Genomic DNA, 18,126 nt, shown 5'->3' with positions numbered 1-18,126 from the left:
CCTACGAAGCTACAAAGCTTTCATGTATTAGCTAACAAGGTAATACAGCATAATGAAGCATCTTTTTTCTTCTACAAACCTAATAATTAACTCTTTCCTTTTTTTTTCTTCTGAGATTAATTAAAACTAATTTCTAGTACCCCAACTGTGCTTCATATTTTCCTTCCTCGGTAAGACTGATTCAAACTCTGATGAGAAAGCTTAAGTGGGACTTGAGCTGTATTTCTTTCTATGTTGTGTTTAACACCAGCACCTTCAAAACATCCAAGTGAAAACACCACTTTATTCCACTTGACGCTGCCCAGAGAACAGACTGAGCCCAAAAAATTTTAAACAAAAAGACAGATTCAATGAGGAATGGCCACATGCCGCCATGTGAGAAGTCCATGCATACGCCTCCACGTGACAATGAGATGCCATGCAGAGATACCTGAGCTGGCTTGGAAGTCCCTGAGAAGCAAGATCTGTTAACTCATGTGGAGTACGGTACTAACGCCACTACCTCCTGTGCTCCACTGGCTTGGGGCTTGTCTACTCATCCTTGTCTGGTTGATTGGGCTGAAGATGTTATTGCCTCCAACTACTCTTTTCTCCCTTCCAGGCTCCCAGCTGACCTCTCTGTGTGCATGCTTCTTCAGGCACTTCAGCCAAAGCCAGCTGGGTTAGCTTAAACATTTAAACAGCAGTTCTTTGACAACTAAATTAATTTTGACCAAGACAAGCTAGGCATCAGTCACGTGAGCAATATGGAGAAGGGAAAAGTCCCAAAAGGTGGGCACAACTAGTAGAGGATGTCTGAACATGGCCCTGGGCACCTCTGCACTGTTTTTCTGTACTCCCTAAAAGTGGAGCAATCTGGGTTTTTTACAGCATTTAAGTTTTAAATATCAGATTTTGATCTGACATCTAAAAATCAACTGAGTCTAAGCACAGCATACCTCTCTAATAAAAATAATGGAACTACCGGCTCCCCCCATCACCAAACTTTGCAAGGCTGAAACCAGGACGGAGAACAGACCAATGCACGTGCACCACTGTGCCTAGAAACCCTGACGCTTGTGGAGGAACAAATCCAGTCACGTTCATCACAAATCTTGTTCCTTTAACGTGTACCTTCTAGCAAATTTTATGTGTATCTTCTAGCCCTCAGATCATCAGTTTTAACACCAGAGACTGGAATATCCTTTCTGTAAATGACATCAGCTAAACAGGGGTGCTGCTGGTCTTGTCCAGTAGGTTATGATACGGTGTTACGATACATCTTCAGCATACTTATCTTCCAGACTGAGTCGGAAGATGGTGTTAAAACCCTACACTGACAGCTGTGTTTCAGCATGGCTGCTGCTACAGAGCTGCAGTTACAATTTGGATAATCAACTTATCTGCAGTATCTACCCCTCGCTGCAGCTGCTTGGTTTCTAATGAAAAAATGCAAACAGTGTGACCAGAAAAAAAGGAAAAGTGGAAAAATGGCAATGATGCTGTAATGTTTGTTTGTATTTCTAGCCTAGAATATTCCATGTTAATTAACATTTATTTTGGCAATTTTTACTATTCAGTTACATCTAATAGTACATAATGATCTTTAATCTTAAAAAAATAATCCACACCTCTAGATCTGTCATATTGTCTTAACAAGCAGTTAACATCTGAAATAAATTCAAAGTAAAATCCATTTTCAGTGGCAGAGAGACAACTTCAGCAATGTCAAATAACCAAAGTTCATCTACAGCAGTTGAAATAATAAGCTAAAAATCACAAGTTTCCTCATTTGACATAGCTGCAGAGCAAAATTATGACACACAGTCAGCTTTGTAAGCCAATAACTACATTAGGCAGATTTCTGCCAGGATGCCTAATTTGCAGAGGAAGCTGATAAAAACTAGTAACTAGAATTTAGGTCAAGTTGTTGGCAAGTTCTTAAGCCACATTCGTATTGGCTTTAAAACATTAGTAGTGAGACAGTCGTCTTTCTCCACTGAAAGAAGTCAGTGATTTGGCCAACTCTTTGTAAATGCTCACCTTGAAAATTTGCTGGGCCCCTCCCCATCTTCATCATCAAAGTCCATTCTGTAAAAGCAAGATTTCCAAATCAGTAATCATGACGTTGGCAATGGTGACATGAACATTCAAGCCAGAGGTTCTCAACCTTGTTTGATTTATGTTTTGACTAGAGGTGTTAACAACTGTAGATTCCAGTCTTGCTCATATTCTCCAGACCCCCTAAAAGTAGCTCATCCACTGCCAGGAACACAAAGAATATAGGCTTTTAAAAAAATAAGGTAATAAATGACTATTCTTCTCCACAGAAATCTGCACTGTTAAAATTAACAAATAAAAGGAAATACTAAACAAATGCAGTTTCACTGAATTTCACTGAATTTTTTTTTAGAGTTGGAAGGGACCATATAGATCATCTAGTCCAACTCCCCTGCTGAAGCAGGATTGCTTAGAGAATGCTACTCAGGACTGCATCCAGGCGAGTCTTGAAAATCTCCAAAGAAGGGGACTCCACAACCCCCCTGGGCAGCCTGTTCCAGGGCTCTGTCACCCTCACCGTGAAGAAGTTCTTCTGAGATGGTCAGAAGTAGTATCTCTTAGGCCTGATAGACATTTACAGAAATCAGTGGGGACTCTATGTTAGCAGACTGAAATTAAGGCTAAAGAAAATAAAGTTCTAAAGCTGTACACATAATAAACACCAGGCCACTATTTTTGCCCCAGCCTAAAGAAGAAAGCATGTTAAAGGTAGAGCAGAATAAACTCCCAGCCTCCCTTCTAAGAAGATTATCTGTGTCACCGCTATTGATTGTATCTGTGGTGCATTCTTTAGACTTGCCCAGTATTACCAATCATTTCACACAAATTACCCGGCAGTCTGCAGATGGCAACTACTTTGTGGTACTCCTGTGGTCATTACTAAAATGACCTATGGGTCCATCGTGCACCTAACTTACCTGGTTTACGTCCCAGACCTTCTTCTTAAGTCAGTGGAAGAGACGAGCTCTTCCTTGGGCCAAATCTCAGCCCTCCAGTTAGGCTCCTCCAAGGAGCCACAAAATGCAGGAACCTCTTTCTTCACTTCTTACACCAAGAGATTAGGAAGATTAGCTTCCTAAATTAGCCACGTAAATTAGTTTCCTTCTCTTAGGCAACGTGATTGTATCCTTCCCATTGATATTAAGCCACTACAAAGTTATGCAATAGTATTATTTCCAAAGCATTTTATACATTTTTATACCTTTAAAAAGAGGGGGACAAATACATATCCCAATTATAAGGGGGTGACTCTGCCATTAAGCTGATATAAAATTATCATGTACAATTATTGTATTAGTGTATTTATTTTAAAAAGAAAATACATCAGTATGATATACAGACCTTGATCAGTCACTTAAATGTAATTTGTGTAGATGGGGAAATCAGAGTTTTGTTTTGCAAACAATTTTTTCGGGTTTCTTTAACACGTAAGCATTCTAACATTTCAGTGTAATAAAACTTTACAGTTACAGATTCCGTGTCTCTAACACTCCCCATATGATATTATCCCCATAACAGATATGTCATATTAAAGACAAAGACCCTGCAAAGTGACAGTAATATTTATCTCAGTATTAAAATAAAGCCCTACCAATTAAAAATTAAGATTTGCACGTTCAGAGTGTGGAAACAATGATATAAAAATGCTCTTTAAAGCTACATCAGCACAGAGAAACATGAGTGCCAGTCAGGCAATACCTCCTTGCTTCCTAACTTTGATAACCAAGAGGGACTGGCCTATAAAAGATGTGTCTGAGTCACAGCAATCTACGTATAATCAGCACAAGGGCAGCGAATAAGCACAGGAATTGGAAACTGCATTAGAAAAATCACAATAATATTTTCCAGATGGTAATAGTGATTATTCATTTCTAGAGGAAGCAGAGGGAAAACCATTTTCCCCAAAGAGTCTTCAGAAAAGATGAGTATTTAATTTGGTTAAGATTGATGCAATCATCATTTTCACTATAAATCACACTTTTGCTCACCTAATAATCACCAAATCCGGTTTCAAAGCCAGCGACCTCCCCGCTGCCTCGCGCAGACCAACACCGACCTCCAGCGGCAGCACCCTCGCCCGTGCCCCGTCCCCACCGCTCACCCACCACCCAGCCACCGGCACCCCAGTGTGGACTCCAGCGCTGGCACTTCCCCAGACCCGCTGCACGCACAATACTCCCAGCGATTTAACATTCATCATCTAGCTGAAGGTCTCCTCTTACCTACCTGCTTCTTCCTCACGTATAATAACGTGCCTGTAGGTGACATCCCAGAACAAGCTTCCGAGTGATTTCAATTGCAACGTTCCTACCCACACCGAAAACGTGAAAGCCAACGTTACAGGTTTACAGGCGGAGGGCATGCCCGCAGCAGCACTGGGCTCCCCCTGAAACCACTCACAAAAGCATCACTTCAGGCATACCCTTCACTGATTTCACCCACAACTGAAACACAACCGAGAGAGACCCCCAGCTTCAAACTCGAGGGAAAAGGGCTGCAAGAAAATATATACGCCTGTGGGGAAAAGACTTTTTCTTCAGGGCTTTAATAAAACACTGCTTTAATTTGGGATGTATTAATTTTGTAATTCCTTTCCTTCCCCTCCAATACACTGAGATCCTGTGCCTTGGTTTCTTAGCTTCCAGCCAAATACTCCAGCTGCGTGCTAAGAGAGGGATTTTCCCCCCAGAATTAAACATTAGCTCTACTGCATGTAGTCTAGTATATTATTACTGGAATGCAATGCAGGGAATTACGGAGACCCTGATGACAGTTTACGGCTTGATCCTGCTGCCTGCGCTATGTGCCTACTTCCAGAGGAATAAGTGGGACTAACACACCTCTTCACCCAGATGGCTGGATACCAGCTTCCCATCTTACTAAATCTTCATGGGTTAATATCCATAGATAATACCTATCACATTTATAGCAGGCTCATCGCAGCAGAATCTGAGTGCCTAGGGTGCAACACCACACTGTAGCAGACTAAATCTTTAAATAACTCCTTTGCTTTATTAAACTACCCCAAAATCTTGACTTTATTCCGAATGCAAGATTACCAAAAAAAAAAGCAATTTAACATAAAATTCATAAACAATGTCACTACTTGTAAAAATGCAACAGCAAATATATCTCTGACCCATCTGTGTTAATAAATACATTTCCTAATTTCACATTTCACTGTGTAAAATTAAAAACCCTTTCAACCCTGCCCCTCCCCCCCAGATAAAAAATCCTAGGTATAAAGTCAGTGATTCCAGTGTCCTGCCTGAACCACTGCATATGCTTTACAGCAAGGCAGAGTGAAAGATAGGGAATCAGTTGTAACCTCTAGCAGAACATATAAAAATATTATTCCAACAAACTCCTCATACCCTGACAGATAAGATCTTCTGTTCAGATAGAATATATTGCACTTTAGCAAAACAGTACAAGCAGCTTCCAAGAAGACAAATGACATCATTTCAGAAGTTTCAGAAGGAGTATCTTTTATCTTCATTTAAAATTCCCATTAAAGAGACTTTAAAAAAGAGCTGCACTATGCTCTTTTGTTTTGAAGAGACAGCATAAATCTTCTTTTCCTCTTTCACACTGTTGATGTCAATCGTGAAAAGGCCTGATGTATGAGGTACTTATTAAAATATATTTTCCTCAAAAGATCTGTGGGTACCATAAATACTGTGACAAAAATATTTTTCAAAATTATTTATTTTTAATTAGAAATACTTTCATACCAAAAAGAAAAAAACAAAAAACAACAAAACCAAGAAGGTGGTCCTGCACAGGTTAAAAAATTTAGATGGGAGATGATCTGAATATTGAAACAAAATCACTATGTTAAAAATCCCAAGAAATGTCAAAAGATGTCTGCCCATGAATACCCAGGGTAGGAAGGGGGCTGGCGGGGAGGATGAGGAGCAGATGCAGCCAAGAGGCAGATGGGGATCTGTAGTAGAGCCCTTTGTTCAGTCCAACATCGGGGGGGTACACCCGGGAAGGGAGTGAGGGAGGGAGGGAGGGAGGCTGATCGTCTGAGGTCTCTGCCTCCCCACATCTCCCCAGATCTTACAGTTCTGGTTCAGAGAAAAGACAAGACCACAGGCTGAGCTGAAACAAAACCAATGCAACTGTAAACCAACCAAGCAAAAAAACCCCAAACCCTCCCTTCCCCAGCACAGATAACCTAGGAAGGTTAAAAGAGCCCCATATCCTCTAATTCAGCAAAGCCTAAAGAAAAACCACGTTAAATAAAGAATTGATGTTACGTTAATCTAAGGTAGTCATTGACCACTGCGATGCATTATCTTACGCACTACCAGGTTGTCAGTTTTTTCTATAGAATATTTGGTATAATTTATAGAAAGGAAAAATATTTTTCCAAGCTGTCAATGAAGCCAAATGCCTACATCGCAGAAACACCACCTGGGTAGCCAATGAGTTTAAACTGATCTACATTCAAGTCCATACAGCAATTATTCTGCCAGCTTGCCTCAGCAATTATGAGAAAAGAAACAATTTTCAGAGATAACCGAAGCTGGAAAAGACGACTGTGTTCACTCGCTACATTCCTTTATGTCTGACACAAAGCATTCATTTCCAAAATGCCCAAGGATTTAGGTGTGCAAAGACGTATCTCCAGGACAGTAATGAAAGGACCGAGTGTTAGTTGCAACTTTGTTCAAAGAGAAGCTAGGAGGAATTAGACACAGCAGGCATTCCTTCCCTCCAGGTCTGAATACATACACACTTAACAACAACAACAAAAAAAAAAAGCACCCTCAGCTCAGGCTTGGAGAAGGGCTATTAGTTTAGAGCTGTGGTGCACAGATGAAATGCCACCATCTGGGTATAACAGCAAATCTATACTCTCTTACTCACTGAATTTGCATGCTAAATACATTTAAAATAATTCGGTTTTCTGTTCCTCCCACCCTCCCCGCACTCCACTTTCTTGCAAGTAGATGATGACACTTAAAATGCAATGGTTAAAGCATAGTTTTCAATTAATATCAACTCAGTATTTAATATAATCAGAAGATTTCACAGTCAGCAGCATCAACCCTTGGTAGCAGTAATTTGCAAACTGGTATTCGCAGTTGACATGGTTTATGATCAAAAAAGAGATCAATTATCCTGCAACTCAAAAGTACAAAAGTTTATCTATGTTATGTAGCAATGAAAAGATGTTAATGCTTTGTTTTCTGTTTTGAGTACAAGTTTGAAAAGGCTTTTTCATCGAACAGTTTCAAAATAAAAAAGCGATGCCTGTCAAACACAGATTTCAGGAGTTTCTCAGACCAATTTCTTAATAGCTCTGCATATGGAAGCACTCTCAGTCGGGGTAAGTCTCCAAATCATCCTGTCCGAAGGAACCCCCCTCAGAACGATCATTCTGAGTGTTCAGGTCACACCATCTTAATCCCACGCCCAAGGCAAGGTCCACCTTCTCCCGGCTTAATTCATTCCAGGACTCAGACTCCGGCACTGTTACTGGGGCAGACACCTAAAACAGGCAACATACCTCAGCGAACAATCCCTAGAGTAGCTCTCACAAGGAATAATGTCTTCTTCTCGGGTGTCCATCAATGAAGATTTTACTCACACTATCGATCCTGTCAAGCCCTACCGCTCTCATATTTAGGGCTAAATATAAGACTTACCAATTTCTTTGGCAGGCGCTCTTAGATCAGAGATATCTCTGAGAAAGCATCACTAAAGATATCTATTTGCGATCAACCTTTGATAAAAACAGGGTTTTTTTGTTAATACTAGAGAGTGCTTTTCTGCTCTTCTGCAACTCTTTACACACTTTTCTCAGAGGATCAGGATGAGTTCCTACAGAGAAATTTGATGTGGAAAAACTATCCCTACACCACACCAACCTCTGTAGTCAGATAAAACAAATTTTCTTCTTTAGCAGAGCCGTCAAGCTGATGCATGGGCTGAACTTGAGTCAGGCTCTTCCTCCCAGAATCAAAGAGACTATGCTACGTTTCCAGCAAGACCTAGAATATCGTAGACCACAATCTGTGAAGAGTGACTGCTCGTGGTATTTCTGTACCTGGGACTATAAAGAAAACATTTTCAACAGAAGGCCTTTATTTGGGAGATTCCAAGTCCAAACTTCTGATGAAGTTGGATAAGTCCGCATATGCAAGTAAGAACACATCTTGCTACCTTTATTCACATGATAAATCCTTTTGAGATTAAACAGATGCAGACAACATGCATTCATTACATGTACAACAGCCACAGGATCCAAACTCTGTTTCTGGATGCTTTGCCAAACCTGAAAGTCTTTTGAAGTGTGCAAAACAACAAACAATACACTTATCAGCAAGTTGGATCTTGCAGGAAGAGCAGATACATTGAAGAGAAAAATAAACCATCAGTGATTAATGCCATAATGTAGTTTACATACACAAACATTACATAGTCAACACACACATATAGGTATATTTTCCATTTTTCAATATCAGTCATTTCCAGTTTCAGACCTGTAAAAAATTCAAACAACAGCTTACCCAGAGCGGCGCTTTCCTCCTCTGGAAGGCATGGATCCTGCCATTCTCACTTGTCCACTTGTCATTGGTGCCACCGGCAAGGCCACAGAGCCAGGAATATCTGATGCCATTTCTGTAATGTAGAGGTAAGGAAAGAGAAAGGAAAAGAAAATAAAATATTCCTTTAATCCATTACCTTCAAGGAGAAACCTGTGATGACAACATTAGAGAAAGGTCTTTTCAAAAATAAGCAGAGAAAGTTTTCCTTTTTATTTCTAATGAAAAGTAAAGTTCTCCTATCAAAGACCAGCAGATTCACAGCTCCCTTAAAAGAAGCCCAGTTCTGTCAACAGCCATTATGAATGCCTTGGGAGACAGAGATAATCACAGGTAGGTACCTCTGTATTTCAATTTACCTAATGTTTCTAATTTTACTTCTCAGAGGGGCTGTCAGATGAAGGCTAACAACCTTTTACAGTAGTTAAACTGCCCTGTAGAGAAATGCAGAGCTGAATCCCCAAGACAAATGAAGCTGTGGATCATGGTACCAGGGTACCACGAAAAATAAAACTTCAAAAACTTGTTAGTTTGCCAGCAAGTCAAGAGTTTAGAGCAGGGATGAATCATCAGGTGACACTGTTTTTTATTCTGGTGGCATTCAGAGGACGAGACTGAACTTAGCAGAGCTGCAAGGCTTCCTGCATTTCTGTGTGGTGCCTTGCAAAGCAGAACTGAGCCCAAAATCCAGGCTGATATTCATTCCTCTGCCAGAGCTCTGGGTGTAGCCACAGGTTAATGAGATGTCCAAACCTCAAAACTTTGATCTGAGGAACAGTAAGAGCACACCTTACACAACAGTTTCAGACCGCTAATGGCAAGTACTTTTACAACCTATTAATAACAGGTCATTACACTTCAAAAAAGAAAAGTGGAATATAATGTATTTATACTGTTTTGCCCTATCCAATGGATTAAGTGTGTTTTGCCTCTGTGTAACTCTTGTAAACTATGTAAGCAATTAAAACTTTTTTAATGAAGCTATACTGTACTCACTCTGGAGGTAAAATCTACAGTCACAACATTTAATTATCTTGAAAGAAAATGCATCCTCCTTCCAACTTCACTCCTTTTTTTAAACTTGGCAGAGCTACAGATAAATATATTTACTAATGGAAAGTAAATCTTTTAAAAATCCTGCTATTTTTTCCCAGCAGGTAAGTACAAAAGAACTTCAATTATGGAAACAGGAATCCAAGTTCTTTCATTGTCTGCAGAGCACTTTATTTCTGCCACACTTGATATAAATCCATTATGCATTTCAAATAATAACATTTTATCTGTTCACTGATTTCATTATTTTCTTCTAGTACATTTACTTTTATTATGTCCTTTTCAGCTAGAAAGCAATAGAGCAAAATACTCATCCAATATTTTTCAACAAAGTGTGCAAGGACAAACAATGAGGTCTCTACCTGCAACACCACACCATGGAAAGTCCTGCTGTGTCTAAAGCTGCTGCTATGTGGAAACACTACATTAATGTATATTAATATCTCCATACAAATAAAAGCATAAGCATCCAAACAACTGGTAAATCACTATTTCCAGAAGTACCCTTAGCAGTCTAATGCCAATAATTCATTTGGAACATTCAAACCCACATTTCATGGATAGAATCGAAGGTCATTTTGAAATGCTCTGCTCACTCATTTATTAAAGCAGATGGTAAAAATCCTAATAAATCTACCTGCAAAGTGTCCCTGTCACTCAGAAACACATTTCAGTATAGATCATCAAGAAGATCAGATTTTTTTTTTAAGTAGTAATTGTAAAACAATTTCAGATCAACTTTGAGCAGTATTTTAACAATACCATATTTGTAATTGCAATGAGCTGTTCGTGTAACCTCATTTTCTTTAATCTAAGACAAAGATGATGAAAAACCAGGGCAAGGGTTAGATTCATCTACTCTTCAAAGTCTAAAACCTAAAGCTATTTACTTAAGGTAACTTTACAAATCACTAAAAGGGAAACAAAGCACCATACTTGCAATTATTATGCATCCCATGCTTAGAGGTACATCCAAAATGTTGTTGAGTAATCTTCTTTCTCTAAAACCCCTGCTCTCACCACTGACAATTCAGGGAGACCTAGGGAAATAGTTTTCATCAGATGTCTAATTTAGATGGTTGCGGTTAGGCAGAATGAGTTGGTCTTCTGCTCTTATGTTCAGCCTTTAATGTACGAAGACATAAGAGGCAAGAGTAGTTAGCGAGTTTCAAGAAGTAAGGAAAAACAGAAACTATGTAGTTTTGGTAAGAAAAAAGAAAAAAAACAAAGGCTAGAGGAATGGCCAAACCACAGGCTCAGTTGTATCAGTGAGCAAAAACACCTGGAAGAAAACATTCTGCAACAAATAGATCATCTGTCTCTCAGAGTACAAGCTGAAGAGTTTCTGTGTAGGCATCTCAAATCTCTAGAATGGCACATCAAAACCAGCACAATGACAGAAAAAAGCCTTCAAATATATTTTCACAGTCCTGGGAGAACAAAACCAAGGTTATTGAGCCAACCGCTCTAAAAGGATGTCTTCAAAAATTTCCATTTCCAAGATATAAGCACAAGAAGAAAAAAAAAAAAAAAATCAGGGGATCCACACACGTTAATCCATGTAAAAGCTCAACTATGAGGGAGGAAAGCTTCAGGCCTTTCAAATCCTTCAGGCCCACTTTCCATTATGGAACAGATTGAAGGTGTGACAGACCTGCACATACATCAATGTGTAAGACACCCCATTTACCTTTCCACTTCAGAGTTTCCCATGTCAAAGAGACACCAGCCATTGTGTGACCTACTTTTCACAAGACCCTCAGAGGTGGACATACATGGTTATCAAAAGCAGTCAGCTTTCCCAGATATCTTTCCTGACACCACAGAATTAGAGTTCTGAAGACGGAGAAACCAAGAGGGTTGGGTCTCTTTCAAGCCACATAGCAAATACAGCAAAGAAAGCATCTCCAAGAGCAACACCACCATGGAGCATGGAGCACCTAGAACCTGACCTGCCTCAGCGAGAGCAGCCAGAGAACTGGTGAAGCTCCTCACACAGTGCACAAACAGTGACAACCAGAGCACTACAGGAGGACTTGAGGCACAGAGCTGACAAAGCGACCCCATTGCTCAGCTGCAGCCAACTGGGTGTTGGAAGTCAGATCAACGCTGGATGGCTGTGCAGAAACACAAGCACTAGACTGTGGCTATAAAAACTCCACTCACAAATGGAGCAGCTCCCTGCTGTGGGCTGCAAGAACTTCTGGGGAAGACCATGGAATGGATCCGAGCTGCTTCCCAAATTACTTCCATCTCTACTCATCTGCATGCATCAAAAGTACCACATCTTTGATGATATTTTTCCATTAATAAAAAGCGCTGGTCAGAAAACTAGAAACATGTCATCTCAAAAAATGAGGGCAGATCTGGAAAGGCAGAGCCAGAAGAAAAATCTGGTGGAAGAATCAGCTGCTTCTCTGACTAAGCACCTGAGAAGTGACCTGTCTGTGCATGCTCTGGGAAGAAAACAAGAGAGACAGAGAAAAAAAGACACCCATAGACTGGAATCTCAGATACAAATATTGTGGTAGAGAGGTATCCAGGGAGCCTATTACCATAAAAAAAAAAAAGAATAGGAAAAAAAAAAGGAGTGTGCATCTGACACAGACCTGAAGAAAAAGAAATCAGAATGGTAACCTGCAATTGTGTGAAGTTGCACCAACATAAATTTAGGGCAGCCTCTTGAAAGTAAATGAAGCTACTCTGTTGTAGCATAAATTAGCATGAAAGGCCAGCACTGCAGAAGCAGGTGTCAAGTTGGTTATATATATATTTTTTTTTTGGGGGGGGGGGAAAAAAAAAAAAAAGACGGACATGCTGGGTTAACAATCAAAAAGATCACGTTTCCAGGCTCATCTACACTCATGTCCACACAGATGTTAACACTGTTGTTCACACAAGTGTTTCAGCAGCAATGAACATTATGAAACAAGCTGTTCTCTCTCTGAGATTGGACCTTCTGAGAGTGGACTTTCCTTCTGCCAACAGAAATAAAACAAGTGTTGCTTACTTTACCCAAAATTAAAACATGAACATAAGGGTATAATGTTCAGAAAGTAAAACAAGGTCAGGCTTAATGTTCATGAAAATCATCTATAACCACCAAGGCAGTTTTCTGAAAAAAAATTTAAAAGAAGTTCCTTAGTGTCAAATACAAATCACTTTGCTGCTACAAAAATACACATAATATTTAATTTCAAAGTTAGAAAGTTACCTAGAGATCTGCCAAAGAACACATAAATGCTATTTAAAAAAATCCAGCACAACACTCACAGTCTTTAGTGGATATTCTTCCAACTAGATGACACCGAACAGCTCTTGTCTTATCGCTGTCATGCCTGGGGGCAGGCCTGATCCTGCCACTAATACTCATGTTCATCTTGGGGACCCCTGAGGAGCCACACTAATCCAGGGACAACATCAGTGCTCAATGTAAAAGCAGCAGAATTAGTCCCTCCGTTTCTGTCCAGAATTAATTTCACTGCTGATCACTCTGTGCTTGGATATTAATTACACTTTCCTCCAGCGCCACGCGGAGGTCACCCCCAAATTATTCAGGGATCTTTTTGAAATAAAAGACAATCTGCAAATGTACATTAAAAACATAGGAATAAAATACAGGGATTTATTCCCAGTAAATTCCATGTTCATCTCAAACTTTGTTATAGAGATCTGTACAAAAACCAGCTACTGTGCACTTCACAAAGCAAAACACAAAAAGCAGGCTAAATGCTGCACGAGGATACCTTCAAAGTGCACGTGAACCACAATCACAGCAAGCATTACTTGACGGTGCAACACTCCAGGATGAACCTGGACTTCACTTTTTAGGCAGAGAATTATACAACTACAGTTCTTAAACCCAAACTTTAAATCTCAAGCTCCACTTCAGACCCACCGCCCGAAATGCAGCTCTAACTCATCTCTGACAGGAATTTGTGACTTGCTGAGCCACCCCCCAAGGGAAGCCCAGCTCTTTGGCCAGGTGTCTCCACGGTTCCAGAGACGGCGTCTCCTGCTCTGCTCCTCTCCAGAAACCACAGCCCTACATCTTGCTGCGAAGCCTTGAAATACAACCAGACGCTGTGCATGACAAGACTTTGTAAGTCCATCTTACAAAGGGTCCTATTACCCACTCTATTTTCAGCCACTTGGGCTACACTCCCCCCACCAACACACACCACGCATGGACAGGGCCAGGTTTAAACCCAAAGCCCACCGGAGAAATGCTTTCACCGACTTCAACAGACTTTGAATCCCCGACATTAACTTTAACGACCGGTTCCAGGTTTGCTATTACATGTCAGGTACCACTGAGCATGCTCTCCATAGGGCTCTTTCATCCTTCGGTATCTACTGTAATAAACGGGATTAAAGTCAGATACCAGCATCTGATTAAATGAAGGAGATTCTACTTTTATCAATACAAGTGTGACAGATTTCCAACCGCTAATCCATAGAACGGCTGAGATGTCAATCACCTCCAAGTAAATGTGGATCTAAGGCTAAATACAGAATTACGAACGTGCCCTCTCCTGTGGACAGCATCATACACAGAAATTTTGAATGTTCTAAGAAAGCAGATTTCGAAAACTTCTTTGGAAACTGTATTTTTCCATACCCTGAAGTCATACGGGAGTTAGATGCGTCTCAGCAAAAAGGTTTGATTGCAGTCGATTGCAAAGGGGATTTTTCTGCCTAGCACAGAGACATTTAAGAATAAACTAATTTGTATCTCTTGCTTTAGAATATGCCAATGAAAATATGAAGCCATCATCTAGCCAAAAAAATTTCACAGAAATACCTATGCTAAAATCTAGCTGTATATTCAGTCACTGCTTTTCCATGTTAGCTACGGAGATTATAAAACAGAGCTCACTCCCAGAGAATATGAAAAATCAAACATTTTCATTGTTCCTCATAACTCTGTTAATACCATTTTACTTGCATTCCATTGACAGATACTTTAAATAGACTCCACATCAGAAAGATCTACTGTACAGAGAGGATATGCAGAAAAGCAAAAACATTCCTTTCCATGCTCTTAACACAATTACGATAACAAATAAATCAGGAAATATAATAAATCCCACCTTTAAGGAAGACTCCTATAAAGATGCTATTTCTTTCCTGTGAACAAAACCTTCTTGGGGAGAAATTTTATCCGCATATAAGAAGTGTCAGAAACCTCTGGGAAGAAATGTAGCAGCATTGGTATTCTGCTCAGAAAATGTCATCACAGATCTGTTTACCTTAACTGTGGACCATGATTCAGCCGGTGACAACCGTCTTGCATACTGATCAATTTATTTGCAGCAAAATTACTAACATTTTCTACTTTAACCATTTAGGTTCTGGAAACAGCTACTAAGATAGGGAGGGCTTTTATGAATAATATATAAATCCTATTTAATTAAAAAATTTCCCCTCCACCACAATACCCTGTACTTTGGGCTGGGAGGGGGGGTCCCCCCCATAATCCTGAAGAAAAATGAGGGCATACTGTGAGTAGTTACCAAAGAAACGCTCCCTTTTTTAAAATTAAAATCAGAGCTTTATCATCTGCCTGCATCACAGGTGAATGTTAAGTATATATGAAGGGGGAGGGAGATGATGCGATTAAGCTGATCGTTTTTGGGGGGACTGTCTGGTCCAGCAGAGACAGCGACAAACCATTTAAGAGAGTGGCGTTACTGGTGGTCTAGAGGCCAAATCCAGTTATCTTGCCCACTGCCTTTTCTGCAGTGACTCTGGAGGAGATGCCAACATTAGTGCAATGTGACTAATCTAAGAGCTATCTACTACATCTACCATCAGTAGACTGGGAGAGCAGGTTCTGAAGCCAAAGAGGTGAAATCCTCTGAGGTGCCTCCACACTTCACTGTCGCATCCACACAACCCATTTGTGGAGTCCTGGAATCTCAGCAGAAACCATACTTTTTTGCATGCCCAGCAACACCACTGGGATGTGCAAAAGAAGGTGGGATGCAGACACAGAATTAGAAGTACACCTTGACAAAGACAGTTTTGGTCTACTTTAGGGGATTTCTTGCTTTAAGTGCTCAGCTGGAGTGACAATGCAAGACAGATCCTTTCAGGATGAGCAGCGGACATTGAAAATCAGGGTTCTCTGAAGCATCCAAACCCAAGCATGCAGAAAGCATCGCACCCAAAAACCCAGTTGTGGAAATGCCAATCTTAAAATTTGTAACACGAAAAATTATTTCATACAATACTCTTAAGTGATTTTGAATGCTACTTTGACAACACTTCTTATTTTTATTTCCAGGGGCATAAGAAAAGGATGCAGTTCACATTCATGCTTGCTGCCTAGGCCTTCTCAGCCTGAATGACCAACAACCCATATACAACTGAATAATCTCAGAATGGCCTTTAGCATGATCCAGAAGAAGACCTGGAGTCACACATCTGCACCTACTGCAGAGACTGTTATAGACTAAATATTCAACTTGAAGCACAGACAGAAGATGCACATTACTATCTAAGCTTAGGTTGGGAAGAAGGGAAAGGGTGGCTGCTCCTTCATTGCTCCTATCTTCCTGACAAATGCCATGGCACCAATTCACCTTCTCACACATGCCCATGCATTTTTCCCTGGCTGTTTTTCCACTTCTCATTCATAATTCCGTCTTAACTCTTCTCGGCCTACTCAGCCTCTGGCTTAAGATGAACTATTTCTTGTACTCCCTCTAATAAGCCAATACATGTAACTGCTGACCATTCCCCTCAAGAAAAAGAGGTTGCGGGAATTCAAAATAAGGAGGAGAGATTAAAAAAGAGGTGTTAATGGCTCTTGTTCTGAAAGCATGTCTCTGGTCTTGGAAAATAATAAATCCCCTCAGAATTAAAACAAGGCTTCTATCTTCACTGTAGAATGAAGACTGGCACCTGAACCTAAGTGCCTGGCCTGGTCTAAAATTTCAAGAATCTTTCTCGCTGAAGAAGTGGGGGATTTAACTCAAGCAGAAAAGCACCTAGGTCTTTACCACAATTATAATGGACAAATGCGTTAGAAGAATAGCCCTTCTTGCATCCGAAGTCTGGAAGTGCACCAAAAATCAGGCTAGAAGCAAATCCAAGGACCTGGACTATCCTTCCATTGAAAAGACAACCTGAGCCTCCAACACTCGGCATGTCTCTCAGGTATAAATAGTCACAAGTGGGAAAGTGCACACGCAAATTGGGCAGGGAAGGAGGGCAGCCACGGTAAAAGGCCAGTTTGCAGACAGGATGAGAATCTGGCATTGAAGGGCTGTTTCAGGATTGATGGCACCTTTACTAAAAGAAGGGAGTTGGGTCCTTAGCTTACATGAAGGGTCACAGTGAAACCAGACAACAGCAGCAGGATCATTTATGCTGTCTGAATGTAACCCTACCTGGTCTTAGGCTAGTATATACATGATCATTCACTGATACAACATAATTCTTCACTTAACCATTTCCTGCCTTAATTTGCCCTGGTTTTATTGGTATTATTAGTGACATGTGGCAAAAGTACTAAATAAATTGCAAAAAAAATTAGGCTCCCCAAACTATGCATCATTTCCATTTGAAATGAATGGTGATCCTCCCTCCTCCTCTGACATTTTGCATTTGCCAAAAATAACTGCATAATTATAAGTTGAGTGCAAGAAACAGAAGGTAACATTCAAAGTTATTTTCCATAATTTTTACATAGCATCAGAACTAGCGAATACCATATATGGCTGTTCTGTTGTGCAGAAGTGGCCAAAGCTAAGCCATTAACGAACTCACAAAAACTGTAGAAGCACACACCCAGCCTCGGCAAACAAGCACGATGAAAAAATAATAATGTGTAATGACTTTCCTTCAAGTTTCTCAGAGACAGATCACACTCAGTCCATTAACTCTTCATTTAACAAGTCTGTTTCATTTAGCTTGTTTTGGTTGGCATTCAATTAGAAATTCATGTACAGGACATTTTTTTCCCTTTTTTAAAACAGAACACTTGCTGTATTTCAGCCAGTAAAACACCAGGAGGTAAAGTAGAAGCTGTAAGACAAGCTAAAGCTACACTAAAGCCTGGCACAATAATACCGAATTGGGCAAAACACCTGCACGTGGCCCTCCTCCACAAGATTATCACTAATTGTTTGTTAAAAGGGCTTGGTAAGACTTGTTGCTCAGTAGAAAAGCCAAGAACCAACTGGGTAACTCTCGATTTGTTTCAGTTCAAGTTAAAAAAAACAACCCCCAACACCATACCATCAGCTTTACTGTAATTCCAGTTATGTCCAAGTTCTGTCGCATCTGCCTCTGCATTGCTAAGACTTGCTGAGATTGGTCTTCTGTCTACACAGAAAGAAAAACCCTCTCATTCAACCATTCCTTTGCTGACGACCCTCATGACTACATGTAGAAAACAGAACAGCTAAACCTAGATTCCTTCACCCACTCTGTTGCTTGTCCCCTCATGGGAGCCACCCAAAGC

General features: G+C 40.3%; 1 protein-coding gene across 1 annotated transcript in view; it reads right to left on the bottom strand.

The window, feature by feature from the left end:
• The window catches only part of ARNT2 (aryl hydrocarbon receptor nuclear translocator 2), a 77,008-nt gene extending 68,334 nt beyond the window's left edge, over window positions 1–8,674 (bottom strand). The window contains exons 1-2 of the mRNA XM_074155437.1: window positions 8,565–8,674; window positions 2,023–2,070 (exon numbers count right to left, since the gene is read on the bottom strand). Coding sequence (XP_074011538.1) covers window positions 2,023–2,070; window positions 8,565–8,674 — 158 coding nt within the window. The remainder of the gene's footprint in view (window positions 1–2,022; window positions 2,071–8,564) is intronic.
• Between the last annotated feature and the right edge of the window lie 9,452 nt (window positions 8,675–18,126).

Source organism: Numenius arquata, chromosome 11 (genome assembly GCF_964106895.1).
Source record: "Numenius arquata chromosome 11, bNumArq3.hap1.1, whole genome shotgun sequence".
In the NCBI taxonomy this organism is placed as follows: domain Eukaryota; kingdom Metazoa; phylum Chordata; class Aves; order Charadriiformes; family Scolopacidae; genus Numenius; species Numenius arquata.
The sequence above is the reverse complement of the archived record's forward strand: the minus strand, read 5'-3'. Positions and strand labels throughout refer to the sequence as shown.